Here is a 23,167-nt window from a genome sequence, read left to right on the forward strand (position 1 = left end):
AGCAGACGTATTCTGCTTTAAATGGCCTCCCTTAGCAGTTTTCATTTTTAAACGCCGCCAGTGCTACCTTGCTCAAGCAACGCAAAGGGCAGCCAAACTTGCCAGCGGTGCAAGGGGTCGCTCCCTGCACTAAAGTCAAACGCACTATGTCTGTTGCGCTCGCATGTTTGGGAGTAACTGGTAACTCAATATAGGGGAGTCACTCCTAAAATGCGCAATACTACACATAGGGACATTGACCTCAAAAGGTGACGATGACATCATGTGACAGTTTATGTAATGGAAGACTTTTTGGACGCTTGGTTGCAGCAGACTTACCAGGTAAATTCCATTGTTTACGGTCATGTACGCATGCTCAGAACTACTTAAACGATTGAAATTTACCTGGTAAGGCTGCTGCCACCTAGCGTTCCAAAGTCTCCCATTGTTTCTGCTACAGCAAGCCGTTTGAAATATGAAAACAGCTTTATGAAACTGGTTCATACAATGTACGTTGCAGTTGGTCTACCATTAATCCGGTTTAAAACCATCAAATAGTGTTATGTCAAACAGCTTCGTGGAATCGTGTCCAGCGTCATACCATGCATGGGGACAAATTAAAGGTATTAATTATCTGTGGGTTTTTTTCAATTGATTTATTCAGGAGGAACGGAAAACAAGAACGCAGACGGCTGGAGCAAGAAACACAGATTGCTGAAAAGGTATGAGCAAAATCATGTTGAAAACTTAAAGTATACATTTGCGAACCTTAAGTGTCCAAGCTCTCTTCCCATTATCAAAACCGTTTATTATCTAGACGTGCTATACAGCCTCGTGTTAGGCCCTGCCTACTATTCTGAAAGCGTGTGCTTTCGATGCGGGGCGTCAAACAAGCGTTTGGAGCCAAAAACATCATAAAGTCATCTAGCCCAATCCCGAACCCAAAATTGGGCCCAAGTTAGTCTGCTATTTTAGTGTGCTTTCGATACGGGGCGTCAAACTATACGGGGCCGGAGCCCCAAAACGGAGCCCAACGTCCTGTAGCCCAATCCCTAACCTGAGCCGTGATTTCGAAAAGGGCATTCCTGCATTCGGACCACAGAACCCTCGCACGGTGTATAGGGTTCAAAGGTGACATTCGTGGCGAGAATTTGTCGTTGATGCCTATATAACGAGCCTGCGCCTTTAAGTCAAATGGAGTTGATGTCAATTTCTAAATCGGAATAGACCAGAGGGCAAATTGTCCAACCTCAGTATCTGCCCCGCGCAAACGCAACCCTTCCCCCTTAATTCCAGGAGTTGATTGTGTCTCATCATTTTTCTGCTTTCTGCTCCACTCAAATAATTCCACACCTTGGCCTAGTGATTTGCATTCTGGAAAATTCATGGGGAAAATGCACGGTTTGAGCGTGCTATATATTATTTCGCACTGACTATGGGGATTCTTAACCTGGCAATTTCTAATCAGGACACGTCCTTGTGCCGTTACCAGGACCATTAAAAAAAGAATTTCGCATTCTATTTGTTCGTTTGTGAATCTCTTGAGGAATGTTGATAGAATTCTACGTAGGAGTAATGTTCTGGTAGTCTACTTTTTTTTCAAAAAGACCTTACTGGCAGGTACAGAGCAGATTGTCCCACTTGGCCGGCGCAATGCTTTTCTGTACTCCGAAGTGCCACCGTCGTGTTGCTTTTCAATAGGGATTTTTGTTCTTCTAAATCCATTCAAAATAAGGAATCCTTAATAAAAATCCAGGAAAAGTTCTAAAGTGCTGGGGACAAAATTGATGGCCGGTGTCCCAGGGGATTCGGTCCCCAAGGGGAAATTTACATGATTCAAAAGAGGTAGTTTTTACAGGGTGCGTTCGATAAGCTTTCCTGGGTCGACCCCGCAGTGCTCACTCGGGTGAGCCCCTTGCAAGAGCTAATCGAACGATCACACTCGCCCTCTCGTGGTGACGGCATGCACCTCAGGTCACCCCAAGTGACCCACTCCACATGCAGGGCACTGGGGGCTGACCCGGGTGAGCCCCTGGAATGACGTCAAAGCTATTCGAACGCACCGGGGGCAGACCGGGGTCGACCCAGGGAAGGTAAACGAACGCACCACACAGTTTGCCATATTGGGAGACCGAATCTCCGTTGGGGGGGGGGGGGGGGGGCAAAGAATCTCCTGCCACACCGGCGAGGGAGTTGGAATAGAATGTGACACACTGCGTGTGGCCCCAATAAAAGTAAATTATAATTTTTAGTGGAAATGAATGATGCGTGCTCACTCACAAACTGATCGGAGGGGCTTGGGTCCTCCGTCCTTCGTTCTCGTTATCAAATGATTGTTCACTGATTTGTGTTTTGCATTCATAGACATGAAGTGTGCTGCTCCCTTTTATTGAGAATTATGGCGGGTTGGCGAATTTAATTCTTTGTTTTATTTTTTTCTGTATGACGATATTGCTGTAATAGGGAAGACATTTACGCGAACTCGAGTAAACAGGACAATGCACACAGTTAGGTTTTGTGTGGTCCTCCTGCAGTTGGAAACTGTGTACCAAACAAACTAATGGGAGCTGCTGCCAAAAAGTCAGTGCAAACCAAGTCATGAGGGACAATATTATGAGGTCACCGCTTGCAGGTGTTACACTTTGCTTATTATTATTATAATAAACTTTTAACAAAACCTATTATCAACTTAAACATAATTATCAGCAAAAAGCCTCACTTGGTAATGGGGTGAGGTTGTTAATAGTAAAAAACATTGTGAGCAACGGCTCCCTCTGCATTGACGTAGTTTTCGAGACAGAAAAATTTCAAATTTGATTTCAATACCTCAAGTTTAGAATTTGAGGTCTCGAAATCAAGCATCTGAAAGCACACAACTTCGTGTGACAAGGGTGTTTTTCTTCTGTCATAGTTATCTCGCAACTCCGATGACCAATCGAGCTCAAATTTTCACAGGTTTGTTATTTTATGCGTATGTTGAGATACACCAAGTGAGAAGACTGGTCTTTTACGTTTACCCATAGTGTCCATTGTCTTAAAAAAAACATCACCTTGACTTCCTCCAGTCAAGGTTTTATTCATGTATTGTCGGGTCTCAATATAACTTGTCTTTGACAATTACCAATGCTGTCCGCATATTTAAATAATTGCATTTTTTTTTCTAAACATTTTGTTTACTACCTCTCGTACAAAGTTTACGGGAAGATAGTTTTGTTATCGAAAACAGTTGATGCCCAATCTCAAGCTCACACTATTGATAAGTTGATGTCACCACCAGTCTTCATTTCATTCTGAAACACTCAAACATTGGATGAGAGAAAAAACAAATGGTCCTCAGTCGGGATTTGAACCCAAGACCCCTGAAACTCCAGACAGATGCTCTATGCCAACTGAGCTATGAGATTTTCCTTAGGTTCTCCCCTAAGAACCACATTTTCCTCTCGCCATTTTTTTAGGCAAAGAAACCTACACTGATTTGGTATGGTGCCTATAATCACCATATAAACACTGTCCATGTAGCGGAGATAGCAAAGTCCTCACAAATCACTGTTTCTTATTTCGATTGCCGCAATCGAATTACTGCGAATGTAGTCTGCGCAAATTGCACTCCTGGCTGTGGATTACAATGTATGATACTATTGTATTTCAAAAACTACGGAAATTGCATAAAGGCATATAAAATAAGTTATTGCCCATCAGTTGATAGTAAAAAGTTTATAATGATTTAAAAACTATTTTGGGGAGACTCCACAGTTACATGAAATTTAATGTGACGTCATCAGGGCCTTGGGAGTTCACTGGTACTCGGTTATTCACGACATCATCATAGGCTGGTGGCGGGTCATCCCCAATCGGGTAGGGGGCAACCACGGAAAAGTCTGGCGGGGGTTCGTTCGCATGTTGGAAGAGCTGCGTACTAGCCACGCCCCCGCCCACTTCTCGGATTTGGACAATGGGGTGCTGGGCGTTGGCCGACAGTGTCCGGCCGTTGTCGTCGACCGCCGTCTGGGTGTCGACTGATTTGGTGCAGGCTCGACAGCAACCAAGCACGATGGCGATGCCTAAAAACACAGCTATGACGATGACGATGCTGTTTGATAGGGCATCCATAGTAAATCAGTCTGTTGAACAAAACAAGTAAATCAATTGAACTTTATGATCCATCTTTAAACTTTTGTATTTTTTCACCGGTTCTTGAAACACCGTTTTGACATTTCGTCATACTTTAAAGATGCTTTGTCAGATTTTTGGCCGATTTGACGAACAAATTATGATTTAAAATTCAATAGGTTTTTTGATAGGGGTCGAGAAAGTTACAAGCTTTCATTTGAGCCATTGCTCGAAAAAGTCCGCCAATTATTAGTAGCAGTGAAATAAAGTGCTCAAAATTAGTTTTTGTCGGGATCCCGACAATATATCACGTGACCAATTCTTATGTGTTTTATAAGAAACGTTTTAATTTTTTGTCATGGTTCCATTAAAAGTAAAAGTTAAACTTTTCTTCGTTAGAGCGGGTGATACTCTTTAAAATACCATTCACTCAAAAAAAAATTGGGTTTAATGTTTGGGCCAAAAATCTGACATAGCATCTTTGAATGCCCTACGCTGCGATTGCCTGTTGGAATGTCTGTGTCTGAGTGTAAACATCCCCCATGTGTAACTTAAGACAAACAACAAACTAGCAGTAGAGGGCTCCCTTTGAAAACATGAAGTAAGGACAAAACATTTTGTCAACAATTTGTTCATGCTGAACAACCATTCCTGCCTCCTACCTTACCACCAAACACCTCATCGGGTCGAACGTTTTCAGTTTGTGCGTTTGTTTCAATCGCATCAAAGTAATGAACGTAGTACCCCCCCCCCCCCACCCCATAATATGATGGATTTTCGTTTACATTTTTAAATTCTTGAGGGCCAAAATGTAAGTTGTGGTGACACATCTCCTTCTTCATATTTATCCTATAAACAAGTACAATTACAAGCCTTTTTTATGTGTAATAGATTTAAAGGGACTGGACACTGGTGGTAATGGATTGGTAATTACTCAAAATAATTGTTCGCATAGAAACTCACTTGGTAACGAGCAATGGAGAGCTGTTAGTGGTATAAAACACTGTGAAAAAACTTAGTTTTCGATGAAGAGGTAATTTTTCACTACAATATTTGAATTGAGCTGAGGTATCGAGTTCAAGCATCTCAGAAAGACCACAAGTATGCAACAAGACTGGTCTTTGACAATTATCAAAGGTGTCCATTGCCTTTAATGCCATTTTTATTATTAGTGTAATGTTTTACTCCAAATTATTAATTATGTAACTGTAATTCTGCTGCTGGCAGCGACTTGAATAATTTTTTAATAAACCATTGAATACAACATAAATGGATCAAGCCTCATCTGTGAGTATTATGTCGTGCTATTATGTGGTGCAAAAAGTAAGCAGGCCGCGGGAACACATCAGCAAAAAGCTCACAGAAAGAAGGTGTATTTATTAAAGACACTGGACACTATTGGTTATTGTCAAAGACCAGTATTCTCACTTGTTGTATCTCAACATATGCACAAACCTGTGAAAATTTGAACTCAAATGATCATCGAAGTTGCGAGATAATATGGAAAACAAACACCCTTGTCACACGAAGTTGTGCTTTCAGATGCTTGTTTTCGGGACCTAAGAAAAAATAATTCCGATGTCTCGAAATCAAATTCGTGGAAAATAACTTCTTTCTCGAAAACTATACGTCACTTCAGAAGGAGCCGTTTCTCACCATGTTTTATACTATCAACAACTCTCCATTGCTTGTTACCGAGTAAGTTTTTATGCTAGTAATTATTTTGAGTAATTACCAATAGTGTCCACTGCCTTTAATCATGCATAATATACATAATAGATGCAGGTAGGCTGCTAGTGCAAGTACAACCTGGTGGGCTTATAGTTGTGAAAAGATCTGAGAGTTCACCTACTATAAAAGGCATGCATTTAAAATTAGAATTAGAATTGTTATTGTCCGCATCAAAACTATACACAAAAATTAGTTTCCATTGGGATATAAAGAAACATCCCCGTGTACTGTCAAACTTTTAGTCCCCAGACATGTTAAAGGGACACGTTGCCTTGGATCGGTCGAGTTGGTCCATGAAAAGCGTTTGAAATATGCCTCGAAATTGCGCGGTTTTCCTTTACTTTGCGAACTATAAAAACTTTCGGCCATGGTATGGAGTCAAAAACTTGACTCCACGAGCCGTGTTAGTTCACGACGCACAATGAAAACCATGCATGCAATTTCGAGGCATGTTTGTGTGGATTGTGTATTCTACTTTTAAAACATCTTTCTGCATTCCATAACAAACGGTCTCAAACGCTTTTCATATACAAACTCGCCCGATCCAAGGCAATGTGTCCCAGTCATAAAACAATCATACCTTCATGCAGCAATCACGATCCAGTTTGGATACTGTTTTGTCCTGAGATAGCCTGCATTAATAAATACAGTAAATGATGAATTCTACACATTATTCACATGTACTATTAGTGTTGAATGCAGCTCGCGCAATTTCCAGCAAACACAACTCTCCAATTGAATTTGTATCAGTGGGGCGACCTCTGTTAGTTTCAGTGACAGGTACGCACTAGTACGACCTTTGGATTTTAGACCCATCAATGTTTGATCAATATGTAAAATAATACAGTGGTTATATAGTAATGCCACTTGTGTACACTTTTGTCATACAAAGTTAAAATTGTTCCACACGGGTGACGTTATGAGAAAAACTATATTATGAGAAGTGAAGTTCAAGTACATTTCCTGTAATTTAAAATGTAAACAATGTCTAATTGGCGAGGCCGGCAGTCGAACTCAGACACGTCGTCTGAAGTTTGGCAATAAGTGCGCCTCAACTCACTGAGCTAGGCCGGTAGTGCTGTTATAGGAACACTATATAACGCGTCCTATGGTCTTCTGTTCACGTCCCAGTGATCAAACGACCGTCCCACAATGCACATGAACATAATAATGAGCACCGTTCACATTTTTTATTGTGGGTCCGTCATTATTCAAATAACTCATAATAATTTCACTGTCTGACGTCACTCGTTATGTGCTTTGATTGATTTACAGTGCGACTTTACTGACATCCTTGACCTTGACAGCAAGAAGTTTTCCAAAACACTACATCATAACGGAACCATCCCGCATTGCAATACAAGAACAGGAGAGGGCGCCAAACATTCTTTGGGGTAAGTCAGAATTATTATTGTAGGAATTTAAGGTGACAGTTGTGTAGCTTAGTATGCCAGTTCAAGATGCAAATTGGGTCAGCCTGCTGCAATTACATTTATATGTTAATTTTAGCACTTTTATTACAGGGGAAATATAGTATCCGAGACTGTAGCCGGTAAAACCTTAAACCAAGTGGTTGACAACATTACAACATGTAAGGACTGAATTTGTCTATGTCCCCGCTAGATACCCCGTATAGCGAAGTAAAAATGAGACCGTTAAGTTGGCATAGCGCCCTCACTTTGCTCTGTTTTCCTTGATTTATTTATTGTTCTTTCCAGTCGTAGGGATTCATAGAGTTGTAGGAGTCCCAATGACCAATGTGGTGTTGAATTGAAATTCTGGAATTCTATCGTGTTTAATTATTCACAGTTTTTATTTTGCACTGTTGCCAGACCAAACAAGCTTCACACAAATTATTTTCAGTAAATAGCCATAAGATGCCATAAGGAAAACCAATAAGCTTAGCGCACGGTTACACAAAAATAGAACTATAATTCTGGAAAGGAAGAATATTCCGGAGTTTGTGACATGAGACCTTACCGGTCGCTGGCGATGCCAGTAATTGGTAAACACAGTTCCACCAACTAGGAAGTTATGTGGTTTTACATTGCCCTCATTGTAATAATTTTGCTGCAGCCAATATTTTCAATAAAAATCCCCCGAAGACGCGGCAAATTCCTTCATTTACACCCCTCAAATTATTTGATTAGAAGGGGTGTTGTCAGCTAGAATCGGACAACTTCGCGATCTCCCTTATTACAGCCCGACTTCACGCCGTACACAACGCAAAAACCCGGCGCTTGAGCTCGCTCAAACCTCAGTAATTTACGTAATCTAGCCATACTCACAAAAGAAACCTATTCGGCTAAAACGCTGTCCCAAACAAACGTTGTGAAAACCTTTTCATCAGCTCATGTTAATTTTAAAAAATTTATTACAGGGGGAATCTAGCATTCTAGGCTGTAGCCGGCAAAATCTTAAACCAAGCAGTTAACATTACAACATGATTTTTGTGGTTTATATTGATAACGTTACAACATGTAAGGACTGAATCTGTCTATGTCCCCGCTAGATACCCTGTAACGCGTAGTAAAAAGGAGACCGTTAAGTTGGCATAGCGCCCTCACTTTGCTCTGTTTTCCTCGATTTATTTATTGTTCTTTTCAGTCGTAGGGAGTCATAGAGTTGTATAGGAGTCCCAATGACCAATGTGATGTTGAATTGGAATTCTGGAATTCTATATTATTTAATTGCTCACATTTCTATTGTGCACTGTTGCCAGTCCAAACAAGCTTCACACAAATAATTGTCAGTAAATTAAACCAAGTTTACCTTGGAGAAGATGCTATTAGGCAAACCAATGAGCTTTGCACACGGTTACGTGCAACGTCGGGACGAGCACAAAACAAACCATTTACTTAGTCTCGCTACACATTAAATTAGAACTTTAATTCTGGAAAGGAAGAATATTCCGGAGTTTGTAACATGAGACCTTACCGGTGACTGACGTTGCCAGTAATAAGTAAACACAGTTTGACCAATGTTCACTCAATGTCATGTGTTTGTGCACGGAAAGTATATGGTTTTACATTGCCCTCATTGTAATGATTTTGCTGCCAATATTTTCAATAAAAATCTCCCGAAAGGCTGCAAATCCCTTTATTTTCACCCTCAAATTATTTGATTAGAAGGGGTAGCTGTCAGCTACCAGTCGGACAACTTCGCACGCCGTATACAACGCAAAAACCACTGCGCTTGGGATCGCTCAAACCTCAGCTATTTACGTAGTCTATTTACTCACAAAAGAAATATCGTGGGCTAACCTTCTCATCAGCTCATGTTCATTTTAGCACCTTTATTACAGAGGGAATCTAGCAAAATACAGAGGGAATCGGCAAAATCTTAAACCAAGTAATTGACAACATAACAACATGTAAGGACTGAATCTGTCTATGTCCCCGCTAGATACCCCGTATAGCGAAGTAAAAATGAGACCGTTAAGTTGGCAAAGCGCCCTCACTTTGCTCTGTGATCCTCGATTTATTTATTGTTCTTTTCAGTCGTAGGGAGTCATAGAGTTGACCAATTTGATGTTGAATTGAAATTATTGAATTCTATATTTTTTAATTATTCACAGTTTCTATTGTGCAATGTTGCCAGTCCGAACAAGCTTCACACAAATAATTGTCAGTAAATTAAACGCTTTTTGAGATTCTCGGGGCAGAAAATCGAATAATACTTAGATGTCTCGACTAGATAGTCGTACTTTTTTGTGACCGTTAAACTGACATAGCTCCCTCACCGGGCTAAGTCATCACCCATTCTTCTTGTCGGTGCTTTTTGTTCAAGAAGTTGGTGGAGTCCCATGAGGTCTAACGTGATTTGGACTTTAAATTAAATCTCATTCCAAGGGAAATCCTTTGCTTGACCTCCATTGTTTTTTCCTCTCAGCCTCGATATGAAAGTTCCAAGACCGAGTATCAGAAGAAAATGAAGAAGTGGGAAATTTTCTGTAATGCGAAATGGAATATACGCCGACTGTATGCGTGTGTGCTCTTCTGAAGTATTAAACTTGTTTTTGACAAACTTATTGTTCACGCCTTAGAAGAAAACAAAACAAAATAAAATTAACAATAATTGTGCTCATCAACAAATTAATACTGGGTTACCAAGGTGTACACTTTTGTGGTAGGCCAACTTTTTTGATGTTCTTCTGTAATGTGATGTTCCCTGGACAAACCTTTAATGGCTTTCCCTCATACTTTGCAATACAACACATATTCTAACTAGATCACTCGATTACAGAGTGTAAAACAAATCCAATTTTAGGTTAAATTTGGCGAATTTACTGCTAGTATTACTTCAAAAACACAGCAATCTGATAGTTAAAAACTGCTAGTGCCACCATTTTTTTGTTTCTCTACTCTGAAACCAAATGTAACCAAACCGAGGCTGAAAGGGAAATTGGTCTGGTCCCTCAGTTCTAACTTCACAATCCGTATGTGTTATTGTTATTGCAGTCTGGAACACGGGACGACAAAGACAGATGGAAGATGCTTCGATTATAGCTTAATAATGGAGATTGAAATGTTGGTTGCTGTTGATACTTATAGTGGTAAGTCAAACAAGATTTTTGATTTTACAACATGAAAGCCTCAACTAATTTTATATCTAGTCAACATTGAACGGTTTGGAAAACAACTGTGCATGACTTGTCTTTTACTTAGTGGCAATCACTTTGCAACATGCGTTTAGGGACTGTGACAATTTAGGGGCCTTAACGGCTTTGTATAGACTCATAGAATCCCACAATGACACTGCTATTATTCTATGCATGGGAATTATATAATACTACAAAGGATGGTTGCAGTTGGCATTGTTCCGATGGTAGTAGTCAATCTGTACAAGTCTGAAATCGTACATCACCCTATGGTTAGCTTAGTATGCAATAGGTTCATAGTGAATACACCCAGTGCAAAAGTATTGTATTTTTAACAATGGTCCGTTTGCCAAGCGCTTCTGCCAGCTCGTCATTGCTTTCCCATAGCTATGTCAACCACTGCGAGAACAGAAAAGGCACTTTGGCTGGTCTTTTCTTAATGGACTGGCTAAGTGCTTTGACCCTTAACCTCGATAGAACACATTCCATCTATAAATATTACCTATGACCTTTGTTAACACCGAAAAGGGAAATAAATCATTTAAACAATTGTTGAAAAGCGTTACAAAAAATTGCGTTATAATATTATTCCTACAGAGAAGCGTGTTTTTTTTTGTAAAGCAGTTAAAACATTAAAAGAGGGGAACCAATGTCTGTAAATAAAATCTTAAAATTTATTGCACAGTTAACACAGATTTGTACACGTGAGCGTGCTCTCTTCTTTAAAAACAATGGTCATGTTTTTTGCTGGTCATGTTTTTTGTTCACATAGGAACCGTAACAATGTTTTTAGGATAATAATCTTTGAAAAATAATTGCATTAAAAAATATTGAATTGTACAGTAAGGTTAAAGGCAGTGGACACTTTTGGTAATTACTCAAAATAATTATTGCCATAAAACCTTTCTCGGTGACGAGTAATGGGGAGAGGTTGATGGTATAAAACATTGTGAGAAACGGCTCCCTCTGAAGTGCCATAGTTTTCGAGAAAGAAGTAATTTTCCACGAATTTGATTTCGAGACCTCAGGTTTAGAACTTGAGGTCTCGAAATCAACCATCTAAACGCACACGACTTCATGTGACAGGGGTATTTCTTTCTTTCATTATTATCTCGCAACTTCGATAACCGATTGAGCTCAAATTTTCACAGGTTTGTTATTTTATGCATATGTTGAGATGCACCAACTGTGAAGGCTAGTCTGTGACAATTACCAATAGTGTCCACTGCCTTTAAGCTAGCCTTTTAATTTAGAATTTCATGAACAAAATAATAACGTTCAATTTTTTTTTTTCTTTTTTTTTTTTTTCTTTCGATTGGAGTTATTCTACTCCGTTTGTTCTACAAACGACACAAACATCACTTAATCCACATTAAAAGCTTGAACAACGTTTTAATATATTTTTTTGTCATGGTTTTTTTCTGCCTCGAAATAAATTATCTAAACCTATATGAAAGGGCTATTGCCTGGCATTTTTTTGATCAGTATTTGACACTTTCATTTGCTGCGAGGGACCGTGTTCACATAGGGACCGTAAGAAACTTTTTTGGATATGATTAAAGGTTGCCCGAACTTAGCATTGTACTGGTCTGGTCTGTTATATAATGTTACAATGGTGTGGTTGCAAATTCCTTCTAGCTAGTCTTTGCTTCCCATAGATATGTAGATCACTGCTAGTTGAACGAAATGGCACTTTGGCAGGATTGGATAGAATAACACAAAAAAGGAAGAAACAAGTGTCCATTCTAAACATCTTTGAAAACAAATTGAATACAAAATATTGAATTGTCAAGTTAAGCTTGCCTATTAATTCTAAAATTCATAAAAAAAAATAAAAAAAAAATTAAATTTATGTTTTATATTTTCAAAAGTTTGAACTACGTTTAATATATTTTGTTTTCATGTTTTTTCCTGCTGTTAAATAAATGTATCCAAACCTATATCAAAGGACTATTATTGCCTGGCCTTTTTGATCAGTGTTTGACACTTTCATTTGCTGCGAGGGATCGTGTTCACATATAGGGACCGTACAACAAACTTTTTTGGATATGATTAAAGGTTGCCCGAACTTAGCATTGTACTGGTCTGGTCTGTTATATAATGTTACAATGGTGTGGTTACCAGTTCCTTGTAGCTAGTCTTTGCTTCCCATAGATATGTAGATCACTGCCAGTAGTACGAAATGGCACTTTGGCAGGATTGGATAGAATAACACAAAAAAGGAAGAAACCAGTGTCCATTGATATTTTTTTTATTTAATTAATTGCATACAAAATATTGAATTGTCAAGTTAAGCTTGCCTTTTAATTTAAAAATTCATGAATAAAATAATAAATTTAAATTGATGTTTTTTTTAAAAATATTTTTCTAAGACTTAAACTACTTTTAATATATTTTGTTGTCATGTTTTTTTTCTGCCGTTAATGTATCCAAACCTATATGCAAGGGCTATTGCCTGGCTTTTTTGAACAGTATTTGACACTTTCATTTGCTGCGAGGGACCGTGTTCACATATAGGGACCGTACAACAAACTTTTTTGGATATGATTAAAGGTTGCCCGAACTTAGCATTGTACTGGTCTGGTCTGTTATATAATGTTACAATGGTGTGGTTGCCAGTTCCTTGTAGCTAGTCTTTGCTTCCCATAGATATGTAGATCACTGCCAGTAGTACAAAATAGCACTTTGGCAGGATTGGATAGAATAACACAAAATAAGGGAAGAAACCAGTGTCCATTGATAAAATCTTTGAAAATTAATTGCATACAAAATATTGAATTGTTAAGTTAAGCTTGCCTTTTAATTCTAAAATTCATTAAAAAAAAATTAAATTTAAATTTAGTTTTTATATTTTCAAAAGTTTGAACTACGTTTAATATATTTTGTTTTCATGTTTTTTCCTGCCGTTAAATAAATATATCCAAACCTATATGCAAGGGCTATTGCCTGGCCTTTTTTTGGCGACGTCATCAATGACGTCATCATTCCAAAAAAGTGGCGGTTTCATCCACTCACTATTGCCTATGTACATAGTAAGTTTTAAGTTTGTACAAGTTTTACTTTTGTTTTAAAGCTCAAAAGTTGTTTTTTGATGAAAAAATGCGAAGGCGAACTTTGACCCAGGGTAACGACTGGAAGATAAGGTCATACGATTGGGCGTTAACTTTTCAAAATGTTGTCCAAGTCTTTATCTATCCGATGCCCAAGTATGAACATCGTTGAGATACAACGAAAAACAAATGTCGTTTTTGAACTTTAAAAACCTTGCCATGACGTCATAAATGACGTCATCATTCCCAAAAAGTGGCGGTTTCATCTACTCACTATTGCCTATGTCATAGCAAGTTTTAAGTTTGTGAAAGCTTTACTTTTGTTTAAAATTGCTGGAGAAGGTTCGGAGAGAAAGAAGAGCGCGAGAAAAAAAAAACGAACAGTAACAATAGTTGTTCGGCTGTTAGCAGAACACCTAAAAATAAAAAGATTTGCGTTGCCAAAATTAAAATTAAGCAGACTCGTTATTGTCGTGAGAGATGTCAACCTATGAGGTTACGGGAGACGATAGCGGAACGAAACCGCATAGTTCTAGCATAGGTTCTAGGAGTAGGGGGACCGAATCTCCGGGGGGGGGGGGGGGGCAGAATCTCCTGCCACAAACAGTACAGGCAAATAATAAACTGAACAGGGACAAAATTAAACGGGGTATGAACGGGACTCGTTGTTTTTTTCTTAAATCTGGTCTAGACTACGCGAAACTGATTTTCCACATTGATTTGTATTGTGACTCTGAGTGTCCCCACCCATACCCAATCATTTGCAGCAACGATTTCTAGCGGCATGTGCCGAGCGAAAATAATTTATCAAAAACTAATAATAGTCAACAGGCGGCGCCGTTAACGACTGGTGAGTGCGCCACCAATAGTTTTTTACTCAACAGTCCATGCATGCATTGACATGTGTGTTGTCTGTCGGATGAAAACGCGCTCCAAATTAGACGACAATTTCTTCATAAACATTGTCATTGTAAGTTTTGGTGCATAATCATTCATATTGGGTAACCGGTGGATATCCAACGCAAGTAAGTATTTTTTTAGAATTATAAGGTAGGGCTTAATTAAAGCCATTATACACTTTCGGAACAGAAAACAGAAAAAAAGTTCATAGATTTACAAATATTATAACTTATAATAAATAGGGTTTACACTTACAGAAGGTAATGGTGAAAGACCTCTCTTGAAATATTATTCCATGAAATGCTTTACTTTTTGAGAAAACATTTAAACAATATCAATTCTCGATATTTTCTCCCGACTCCGATGACCGATTGAGCCTAAATTTTCACAGGTTTGTTATTTTATATAGAAGTTGTGATACACGAAGGTGTGGGCCTTGGACAATGCTGTTTACCAAAAGTGTCTAATGTCTTTAAACGCTTTTTAAAATTATATCTGGCATAACAAGTGAAGTACGGTCTCTGAGTTAATACTTGTGCATTTATTGGTGCCACTGTTAGCCCTGGTTGGACTCCTCCATTTTGCATGCCATTATATGTAGCAATAAAAAACCAAGTTGCAAACAAAACGTAATTTATTGTTGTAACATTTTTTTGTTTACCTTAACCCTTAAAGCCATTATACACTTTCGGTAAACAGTATTGTCCAAGTCCCACACTTCGTGTATCACAACTTATATATAAAATAACAAACCTGTGCGTTTGTGTTTAAAATAAGTCCGTAATTCTCGCTATCGAGAATTGATATTGTTTTAATGTTTTCTCAATATTTCAAGAGAAGTCTTCCACCATTACCTTCTGTAAACCCTGTAAATTATTTGTAAATCTGTGAACTTTTTTTTTTTTTTCTGTACCGAAAGTGTATAATGGCTTTAATTAATTGAGGTCAAGCTAAATTTGTACTCACATTCTTGTGCCTGATGGGTTCAGAATTGTTAGTTTTATCCTTGGATGACATTATTTGTGAAAATAAAATTGATTTTTTTTTGCCTCAGTTGTGACATCCCGAACTGTCAAGCTTGTGTCGTCAAGACTTTTGGCAAATAAATAATTTTAAAAAGTTGATCATCCCCGCCTGCATCCTTTTATTCCTCTTTTTGAGGCTGCTTCCTTTTTTTTTAATACTTCAATTTTTCGTAAGAAAGAAAGATTTTTAATACATCTGTATACAAAGGTTTGTGTGCGTTGTGTTATGTGTGATGGCGAAACCGGTTCCCGGTACCTTTGAGCGAATCTTTTTAGGATAATAATTCCTGTTAACCTGGGTCCTCATGCAACAAATAGATAACAAGTAAGTGTGCAGTAGTTTTAAACTGAAGAATTGATGGCCTGCTTGAGTTAAAATACTTGGCGGCCATCTTGGACACTGGACACTATTGGTTATTGTCAAAGACTGGTCTCCTCACTTTGTGTATCTCAACATCTTATGGAAAAATAACAAACCTTTGAAGATTTGAGCTCAATTGGTCGTGGAAGTTTAGAGATAATAATGAAAGAAAAAAACACCCTTGTCACACCAAGTTGTGCTTTCAGATGCTTGATTTCGAGACCACAAAATCTAAATCTGAGGTCTTGAAATCAATTTCGTGGAAAATAACTTCTTTCTTGAAAACTACATTACTTCAGAGGGAGCCGTTTCTCACAATGTTTTATGCTATCAACAGCTCTCCATTACCCGTTACCAAGTAAGTTTTTATGCTAACAATTAGTTTGAGTATTTACCGATAGTGCCCACTGCCTTTAAGCCAGTTTCTTACTTCCAGGTGATGCGAATGCCAAGCAAATTTTGCTGTCACATCATTGGTTTTGCAGCGAATATTTGGCAACTGTTGCAAATTATTCGTTGAGAGCTTGTGACATCAAAATAAATTGCATCGCATTCACATTCTCAAGAGGTAGCATTTAAACCAGACTTTACTCTATGTGTGTACTTAATTTGTATGCATAGCAACCACGATATTATTTCTGATATGCAATTTTGTTCATGATTCTTGTTTATGTTCTTTTCCCCCCCCTTCCATGATATAGGATGGTTGTACTGCACTTTTACAGCAGCCCAGGATTGCAGGCTGGGGCTGCTGATGTATGTCTGACTAAAATCAGATCCTTACTCAGCGATGCTGGCAAGGTGGAGTTGAAGACAGAGTTGTGCTACAATGTTGAGGTCCCGGACAAAGGTAAAGAATCCTTTTTTTAAACTTTTTTTTTACACAAAACTACAGATCCTTTCAAATCAAATAAATGTATTTTTGCCAGAGTTTGATTGATCAAGTACCGGACATTTGAACAACACGAAACTTTATAACGGGAATTATCGCGGCCTTAGTGGTTAACAGTACAAAGTTCAATATCTGTTGTTTCTGATCAGCAGAGTGTGGGTTCCAGTAAGCTAGACACCCAACCATTGATTTGTCCTTCAGATGGGACGCAATAAAAAGAACCAAGTGCACTTATTGAAAAGAGGAGGGGTTTTGGCCCTGTGTTCCTGGTTCGATGAGCAGCTTATTGTGCTACAGAAAGGAGCAGATCTAATAATTCAAACGTAGTCCCACATACCTTGCAGGAAATTTCTGTATGTTAAAGTGCTGTGAGCGTCACTTCGTATCATTTATATTATTACACAATCCAATGTGTTGACTTAAATTATCACAAGATTCAATAATGTTGAGACACAGGTCTTAAACAGCTTTATCTACTATTTTATTACAAACCTGATTTTTTATAAAATGACATGCATTTACCTTGGTTGGTTTCCTCTCTGTCAGATCCTCTGAGCAAGAAGGATCTTCAGACCTTGTACTGGATCCTAGAGACACCCTTTGAGAGCACCGGCCTGGCGACAAGCTCCTCCCTGAAGACCGACCGAACCAAAGAGGGCGCCCTCATCATTGAAACAGGGCCAAGGTAACGCAGGAGTTAATGACTTCTTAGACTGGTCCCCAAAACTTCCAGTCCTGTATGGTTCTTTTTTTTAAGGGCAAGGGCACCAGGGAATTTTCTCCTTTAAAGCCACTAGACACTATTGGTAATTACTCAAAGTAATTATTAGCATAAAACCTTACATGGTAATGAGTAATGGGGAGAGGTTGATAGTATAAAACATTGTGAGAAACAGCTCCCTCTGAAGTGACCTAGTTTTCGAGAAAGAAGTAATTTTCCACGAATTTGATTTTGAGACCTCAAGTTTAGAATTTGAGGTCTCAAAATCAAGCATAAGAAAGCACACAATTTTGTGTGACAAGGGTGTTTTTTCTTTAACTAATATCTCGCAACTTCGACGACCGATTGAGCTGAAATTTTCACAGGTTTGTTATTTTATGCATATGTTGAGTTACACCAACTGTGAAGACTAGTCTTTGACAATTACCAATAGTGTCCACTGTCTTTAAGGGTCTTTAAATTTCTACTTTAGAGCATTTCATGGGCACCAAGGCAATGACCAGGAGGCGTGGAGGCAATCACCTTCGATGTCTCCTGGAAGTATCACACCTAACCTAAACTCCCATCATCCTCCCAAGACACGTATTGGTGTTTACAATTCAATAGCTCCATTGAAAAAGTTCAAAGAGTTTTATTTATTTGTAGTTTTGAGTATTTTGGGAAGCATGGTTTTCCTTTCCTGTTTCTTTTTTCTGCGCTTGGAATATCTGAGGTCACATTACTATTATTTTGGATTCAGGGTTGAGCAAGGAAACATTGACTGGAGCGGGATTTGAACCTGTGATCGCTGAATTAACATGCCAGCGATCTACAAACTGAGCTATGACATGAAGGCAACTCATGATTTATAAATTATTTTTGCAGACTGAACTTTTCTACTGCGTGGTCAACCAACGCTGTCTCGATGTGCCAGTCTGCTGGTCTGACTCAAATCACTCGCGTAGAGCGCTCGCTGCGATACTTCATCATGGCATCGATGGCGAACGGGTCTGGCGTGAAGATCTCATCCGTTGCGGAAAGAGAAATCAGTGGTTGTCTACACGACAGAATGACAGAGTGCCGATATGCTGAACCATTGGAAAGCTTCGCAATAGAGGTACCAGACTAAACTCATAAACCTCCTGACGATGACTAGATCAGTCAAAACATTGAGATCGGTTAAAGGCACTGGGCACCTTTGGTAATTGTCAAAGACCAGTATTCTCATTTGGAGTATTCCAACAAATGCATGAAATGACAAATCTGTGAAAATTTTGACTCAATTGGTCATCAAAGTTGCGTGTGAATAATGAAAGGAAAAAAACACCCTTATTGCACAAATTTGTGTGCTTTCAGATGTCTAGAAAAGGCTGCAGTGACAAATTACCTCTTTATTACAAACAACGTACTTCAGAGCGAGCTGTTTCTCACAATGTTTCATACTATCAATAGCTCTCCATTGCTTGTTCGAAAGGCTAACAATTATTAATAGTAACTACCGATAGGAGACTTTCCAACGCTAGGCGGCAGCAGACATACCGGGTAAATTTCCATTGTTTACGTAGTTCTGAACATGCGCATAATTCTGAGAACAATGGATTTACCCGGTAAGTCTGCTGCCCTCTATCGTCCCAGAAAGTCTCCCATTGTGTCCAGTACCTGTAAGAACTTGCTCAGTGGCAGTAAAGTATAGTATTAAGGAGAAGTCCCCTCAATCCTTAAAGCAAAAGTAGTCGACCAAAGTCTGCAAAATTCTGAAAAATTCTGGGCCCAATTTCATAGAGCTGCTAAGCACAAAAATTTGCTAAGCATGACATTTTTTTCCTTGATAAAAACAAGATTACCATCAAAATTTCCATGTGATTTCAGGATAAACAAACAACAGCTTAATACCAGTAACAAGTAATATAAAACAAATGGAAATTTGGTTGGTAATCCTGTTTTTATCAAGGAAGAAATTTCATGCTTAGCAAATTTCTGTGCTTAGCAGCGCTATGAAATTGGGCCCTGTTCTGCGGCAGTAGAATACATTGCAAGACAAGTTCTCCAAAGACCATAATCTACACAGTGAATATATATACACATGGTGTTACCGGAAACCAAAAATATACATTCAATAAGCTGAAGAACAGGAAATATTTCTTGTGTTTTTAAATAAGTTGTGGCACCTGTCCTAAAGAGGGAATGGCTGTTTCATCTGGCAACCTCTATTCTGCTAAGCAGGGCTTGTATATGTAGCTTACCAGGTTTATTAATTTATATGCAAAGTAATCAGGTTATTTTGTAAGCAATAAATGCAATAATCCAAAATGGGGGTTTCATTTTTGTCTTTTTAAAGATTATCATATTGAATGTGTTCTGGGGAATCAGAACTGTAGTAATGGGATGAGTTTTTAGTGAGCTTGCAGATTGAACCTAATAATTTTGTTTATTTATTTTAAACTCTTTTGTGAATAGGTGCGTCCAGAACCGGTATATGACGTCAAAGTAATGGAGGAAGGAAGAAGCGCTCTAGAAAAAGCAAATAAGGAATTAGGTGAGATGTCTGTTAATTACATATCTAACTCCAAGTCTCATCAAACCCTCTCCAACAACTCAATCAAGTTCTTAAGTTCGGATTGGTCTGCCCAAGCATTCTTTGCAAGATACTATACATTATCCTGATACAAAGAGTATTTTAGGCTCACCAGAAAGTCTCTCTCGATGCCATTGTAAATGTACATACAGTTCCTTGTCTTTGTCCAAATATATAACTTAAGTATAGAGCAAAACCTTTTACATCTGATGTTTACAAAAGATACCCATCCTTACAGCCTAACAGACTATGAAGTTTTAACCACTTGGAGTAGGTGGCATTGTGCCCCACGTGACGGTGGATTTAGTTCAATGGCCCCAAATTAGTTAAAGCCAGTGGACACTGTTGGTAATTGTCAAAGACTAGCCTTCACAGTTGGTGTATCTCAACATATGCATAAAATAACAAACCTGTGAAAATTTGAGCTCATTCGGTCATCGAACTTGCGAGATAATAACGAAAGAAAAAACACCCTTGTCACACGAAGTTCTGTGCGTTTAGATGGTTGATTTTGAGACCTCAAGTTCTAAACTTGAGTTCTTGAAATCAAATCCGTGGAAAATTACTTCTTTCTCGAAAAACTATGGCACTTCAGAGGGAGCTGTTTCTCACAAGGTTTTATACCATCAACCTCTCCCCATTACTCGTCACCAAGAAAGGTTTTATGCGATCAGTTATTTTGAGTAATTACACGTAGTGTCCACTGCCTTTAAGTGTAGTCATTACCTTGAAGTGGCCGACGGGTCCGGGCCTTGTGATGTTAGGCAATATCTCATAAAAACAAATAGCAAGCAAAGTGTTTCAATGTTTCTGTTATTATTTTTTTTCAGGGCTGGCTTTTGATGACTGGGATTTAGAATTCTACACCGAGCTATTCCAGAAGAAAGCAAAGCGCAACCCGACAAGCGTAGAGTGCTTTGATCTAGCACAGTCCAACAGGTAAAGCACCATTCTTAGCAGATGCCTTGTCTTTCGTTATTATTTGACTTTTCAACCCTGGCAGAGTCTTTCTTAAAGGCTAAAGTCTTTCTTGAAGGCTATCGAGAAAGACTCTGCTAGGGTCGCAACATCAGGCCATTAACTATTATTTGCTTTTATAACATGGTGAGCGGTTTGCAACAGCTAATTCTATTTTCTCCTTAAAGGATTTGGGTACTTTTATTAACACAACACACAATGTCACAGATTTACATTAAACTTACACGGTTTGAAGATAATGATAGTAGAAAGCGTACCTTCAAATATAAGTTGCTGAGGTGATGTATTTTTTTTTAGAAATGAGTAAAACAATGTCATTAAAACACGTTGTTACATGTACATGCTAGAATAATTTTTGTCTCATGATCACTGAGACGATGACATTGTTTTACTCATTTCTCAAAAACTACAGCACCTCAGTAAGTAATATTTTCAGGGAAGCTTTCTACCACCATTATCTTCAAACTGTGTAAGTTTAAGGTAAATCTGTGGACATTGTGTTTTATGTCCTACAGAAAGTACATAGACCCTTTAATATTTGAATTCACAAACCAGAATGAACATAGACTGGGAATGTGCCCCTTGTGACAGTTGATTTGGGTACACCCCAAACCAGTTGTGTAGCCCTTTGCTTCTGTCTGTGGCCTTGTGATGGTATGCGTTCTCTCATAACCCTCCCCCATAAAAAAATAACCCCAAAACAAAACAAGCTACTATAACAATGTCCTCCCATGTATTGCAGTGAGCACAGCAGACACTGGTTCTTCAAGGGGCGGATGGTGATTGACAAAGAAGAGCATCCGCAATCTCTCTTTAAGATGGTCATGGACACTCAAGAAGCCAGCAATCCAAATAACGTCATCAAATTCTCCGACAACAGCAGGTAATCAGGGGTTTGATTTTTGTCTTCCTTTCTACTAATTTAAGAACTGGCTCTGCGGTAGTGCAGTTAATCACTATCCTACATGTATTATTATTATTGTAGTCAATTATATTGACTGTCATTTCTTATTCAGTGAAAGTTGTGATCTATAATATTCAAATTATCACAAGATATTATACATACATGTAGAAGCAAAATAATTACTTTCATCCGCCTGGGTAATAGTTTTAAAAAAGCAGGGCAGTTCTTTTCAGAACTGAGAAGTCCCTCGAACCCCCAAACATTTACCCCGCGGTAGTAGAATAAAGCTAGACAGTTCTCAAAGAACAAACTCTGCCTGGCAAGTAGATACACAAATGGTGTTCCCGCAAGCCAAATATATATTAATAACAATGTTTTTTTATATTTATAATTAAGGTCAAATTCATAAAAACATAGAGATAAAAACTAAATGGAATGCCCCAGATTGCAGAGTAGGGCTATTAAAACTAATTTTAAGTGTTTGTAAGCTGGCTTGGCGCTCACAAACGTTCATGACTTGCGTTCTCAGTTCAGTTTTGTTTTCTTGAATAGCCTATCAAATCCTTTGGTAATACAGATTGTATTAAGTGGAGATGGAGTTTGGTTCCATACACGAGGGGTACGTTTTTTTAGGTCATAACAAATGGCTGTTTCGGTCATTGACCAGTGATTAACCAATGGCCAGTTAAAGACACTGGACACCATTGGTAATTGTCAAAGACCAGTCTTCTCACTTGGTGTATCTCACTTGGTGTATATGGATAAAATAACAAACTTGTGAAAATTTTATCTCAATTGGCCGTCGAAGTTGCAAGATAATAATGAAAGAAAAAACACCCTGGTCACACGAAGTTGTGTGCGTTAAGATGGTTGATTTCGAGACCTCAAATTCTAAATCTGAGGTCTCTGAATCAAATTCGTGGAAAATTACTTCTTTCTCAAAAACTATGTCACTTCAGAGGGAGCCGTTTCTCACAATGTTTTATACCACCAACCTCCCCCCACTACTCGTCACCAAGTAATGTTTTATGCCGACAATTTTGTTTTGAGTAGAGGTTGACAATGCCATGACGAGAAATGGGGTTGAATTCTTGGCCCGTTTATTGGCCGGTGATTGGCAGGCACTCATCTGTGGCTGATTATAGATTGTCTGGGTTGTCCAGAATCTGGTCCGATGCCTGCCCGATGTGAGCAATACCCTCCCTTACATCGGCCAGACTTCAACCGATTTATAATGAGAACATTATATTAGAAACTAGAGGCTTTGAATTGTTTACTCTGTGACAACAAAAGTCGGTAGGCTATTCTGAGGAACAGTTATCTCCTTTAAAGGCAGTGGACACTATTGGTAATTACTCAAAA

At 38.6% G+C, this 23,167-nt stretch overlaps 1 protein-coding gene across 2 annotated transcripts in view; it reads left to right on the forward strand.

Annotated features, from left to right (window-relative positions):
- The first annotated feature begins 643 nt into the window (after nucleotides 1-643).
- The window catches only part of LOC117293521 (phosphoribosylformylglycinamidine synthase-like), a 41,678-nt gene continuing 19,154 nt past the window's right edge, over nucleotides 644-23,167 (forward strand). The window contains exons 1-9 of one of the 2 annotated variants that reach the window (XM_033775871.1): nucleotides 644-701; nucleotides 7,096-7,214; nucleotides 10,281-10,375; nucleotides 16,458-16,606; nucleotides 17,195-17,333; nucleotides 18,234-18,465; nucleotides 19,806-19,884; nucleotides 20,754-20,862; nucleotides 21,644-21,784. In XM_033775871.1, the coding sequence (XP_033631762.1) occupies nucleotides 16,459-16,606; nucleotides 17,195-17,333; nucleotides 18,234-18,465; nucleotides 19,806-19,884; nucleotides 20,754-20,862; nucleotides 21,644-21,784 (848 nt within the window). In that variant the 5' untranslated portion in view covers nucleotides 644-701; nucleotides 7,096-7,214; nucleotides 10,281-10,375; nucleotide 16,458. Of the gene's footprint in view, nucleotides 702-7,095; nucleotides 7,215-10,280; nucleotides 10,376-14,366; nucleotides 14,496-16,457; nucleotides 16,607-17,194; nucleotides 17,334-18,233; nucleotides 18,466-19,805; nucleotides 19,885-20,753; nucleotides 20,863-21,643; nucleotides 21,785-23,167 lie in introns of those variants that run through there. The other variant, XM_033775870.1, reaches the window with a different exon arrangement.

This window comes from Asterias rubens, chromosome 8 (assembly GCF_902459465.1).
Source record: "Asterias rubens chromosome 8, eAstRub1.3, whole genome shotgun sequence".
In the NCBI taxonomy this organism is placed as follows: domain Eukaryota; kingdom Metazoa; phylum Echinodermata; class Asteroidea; order Forcipulatida; family Asteriidae; genus Asterias; species Asterias rubens.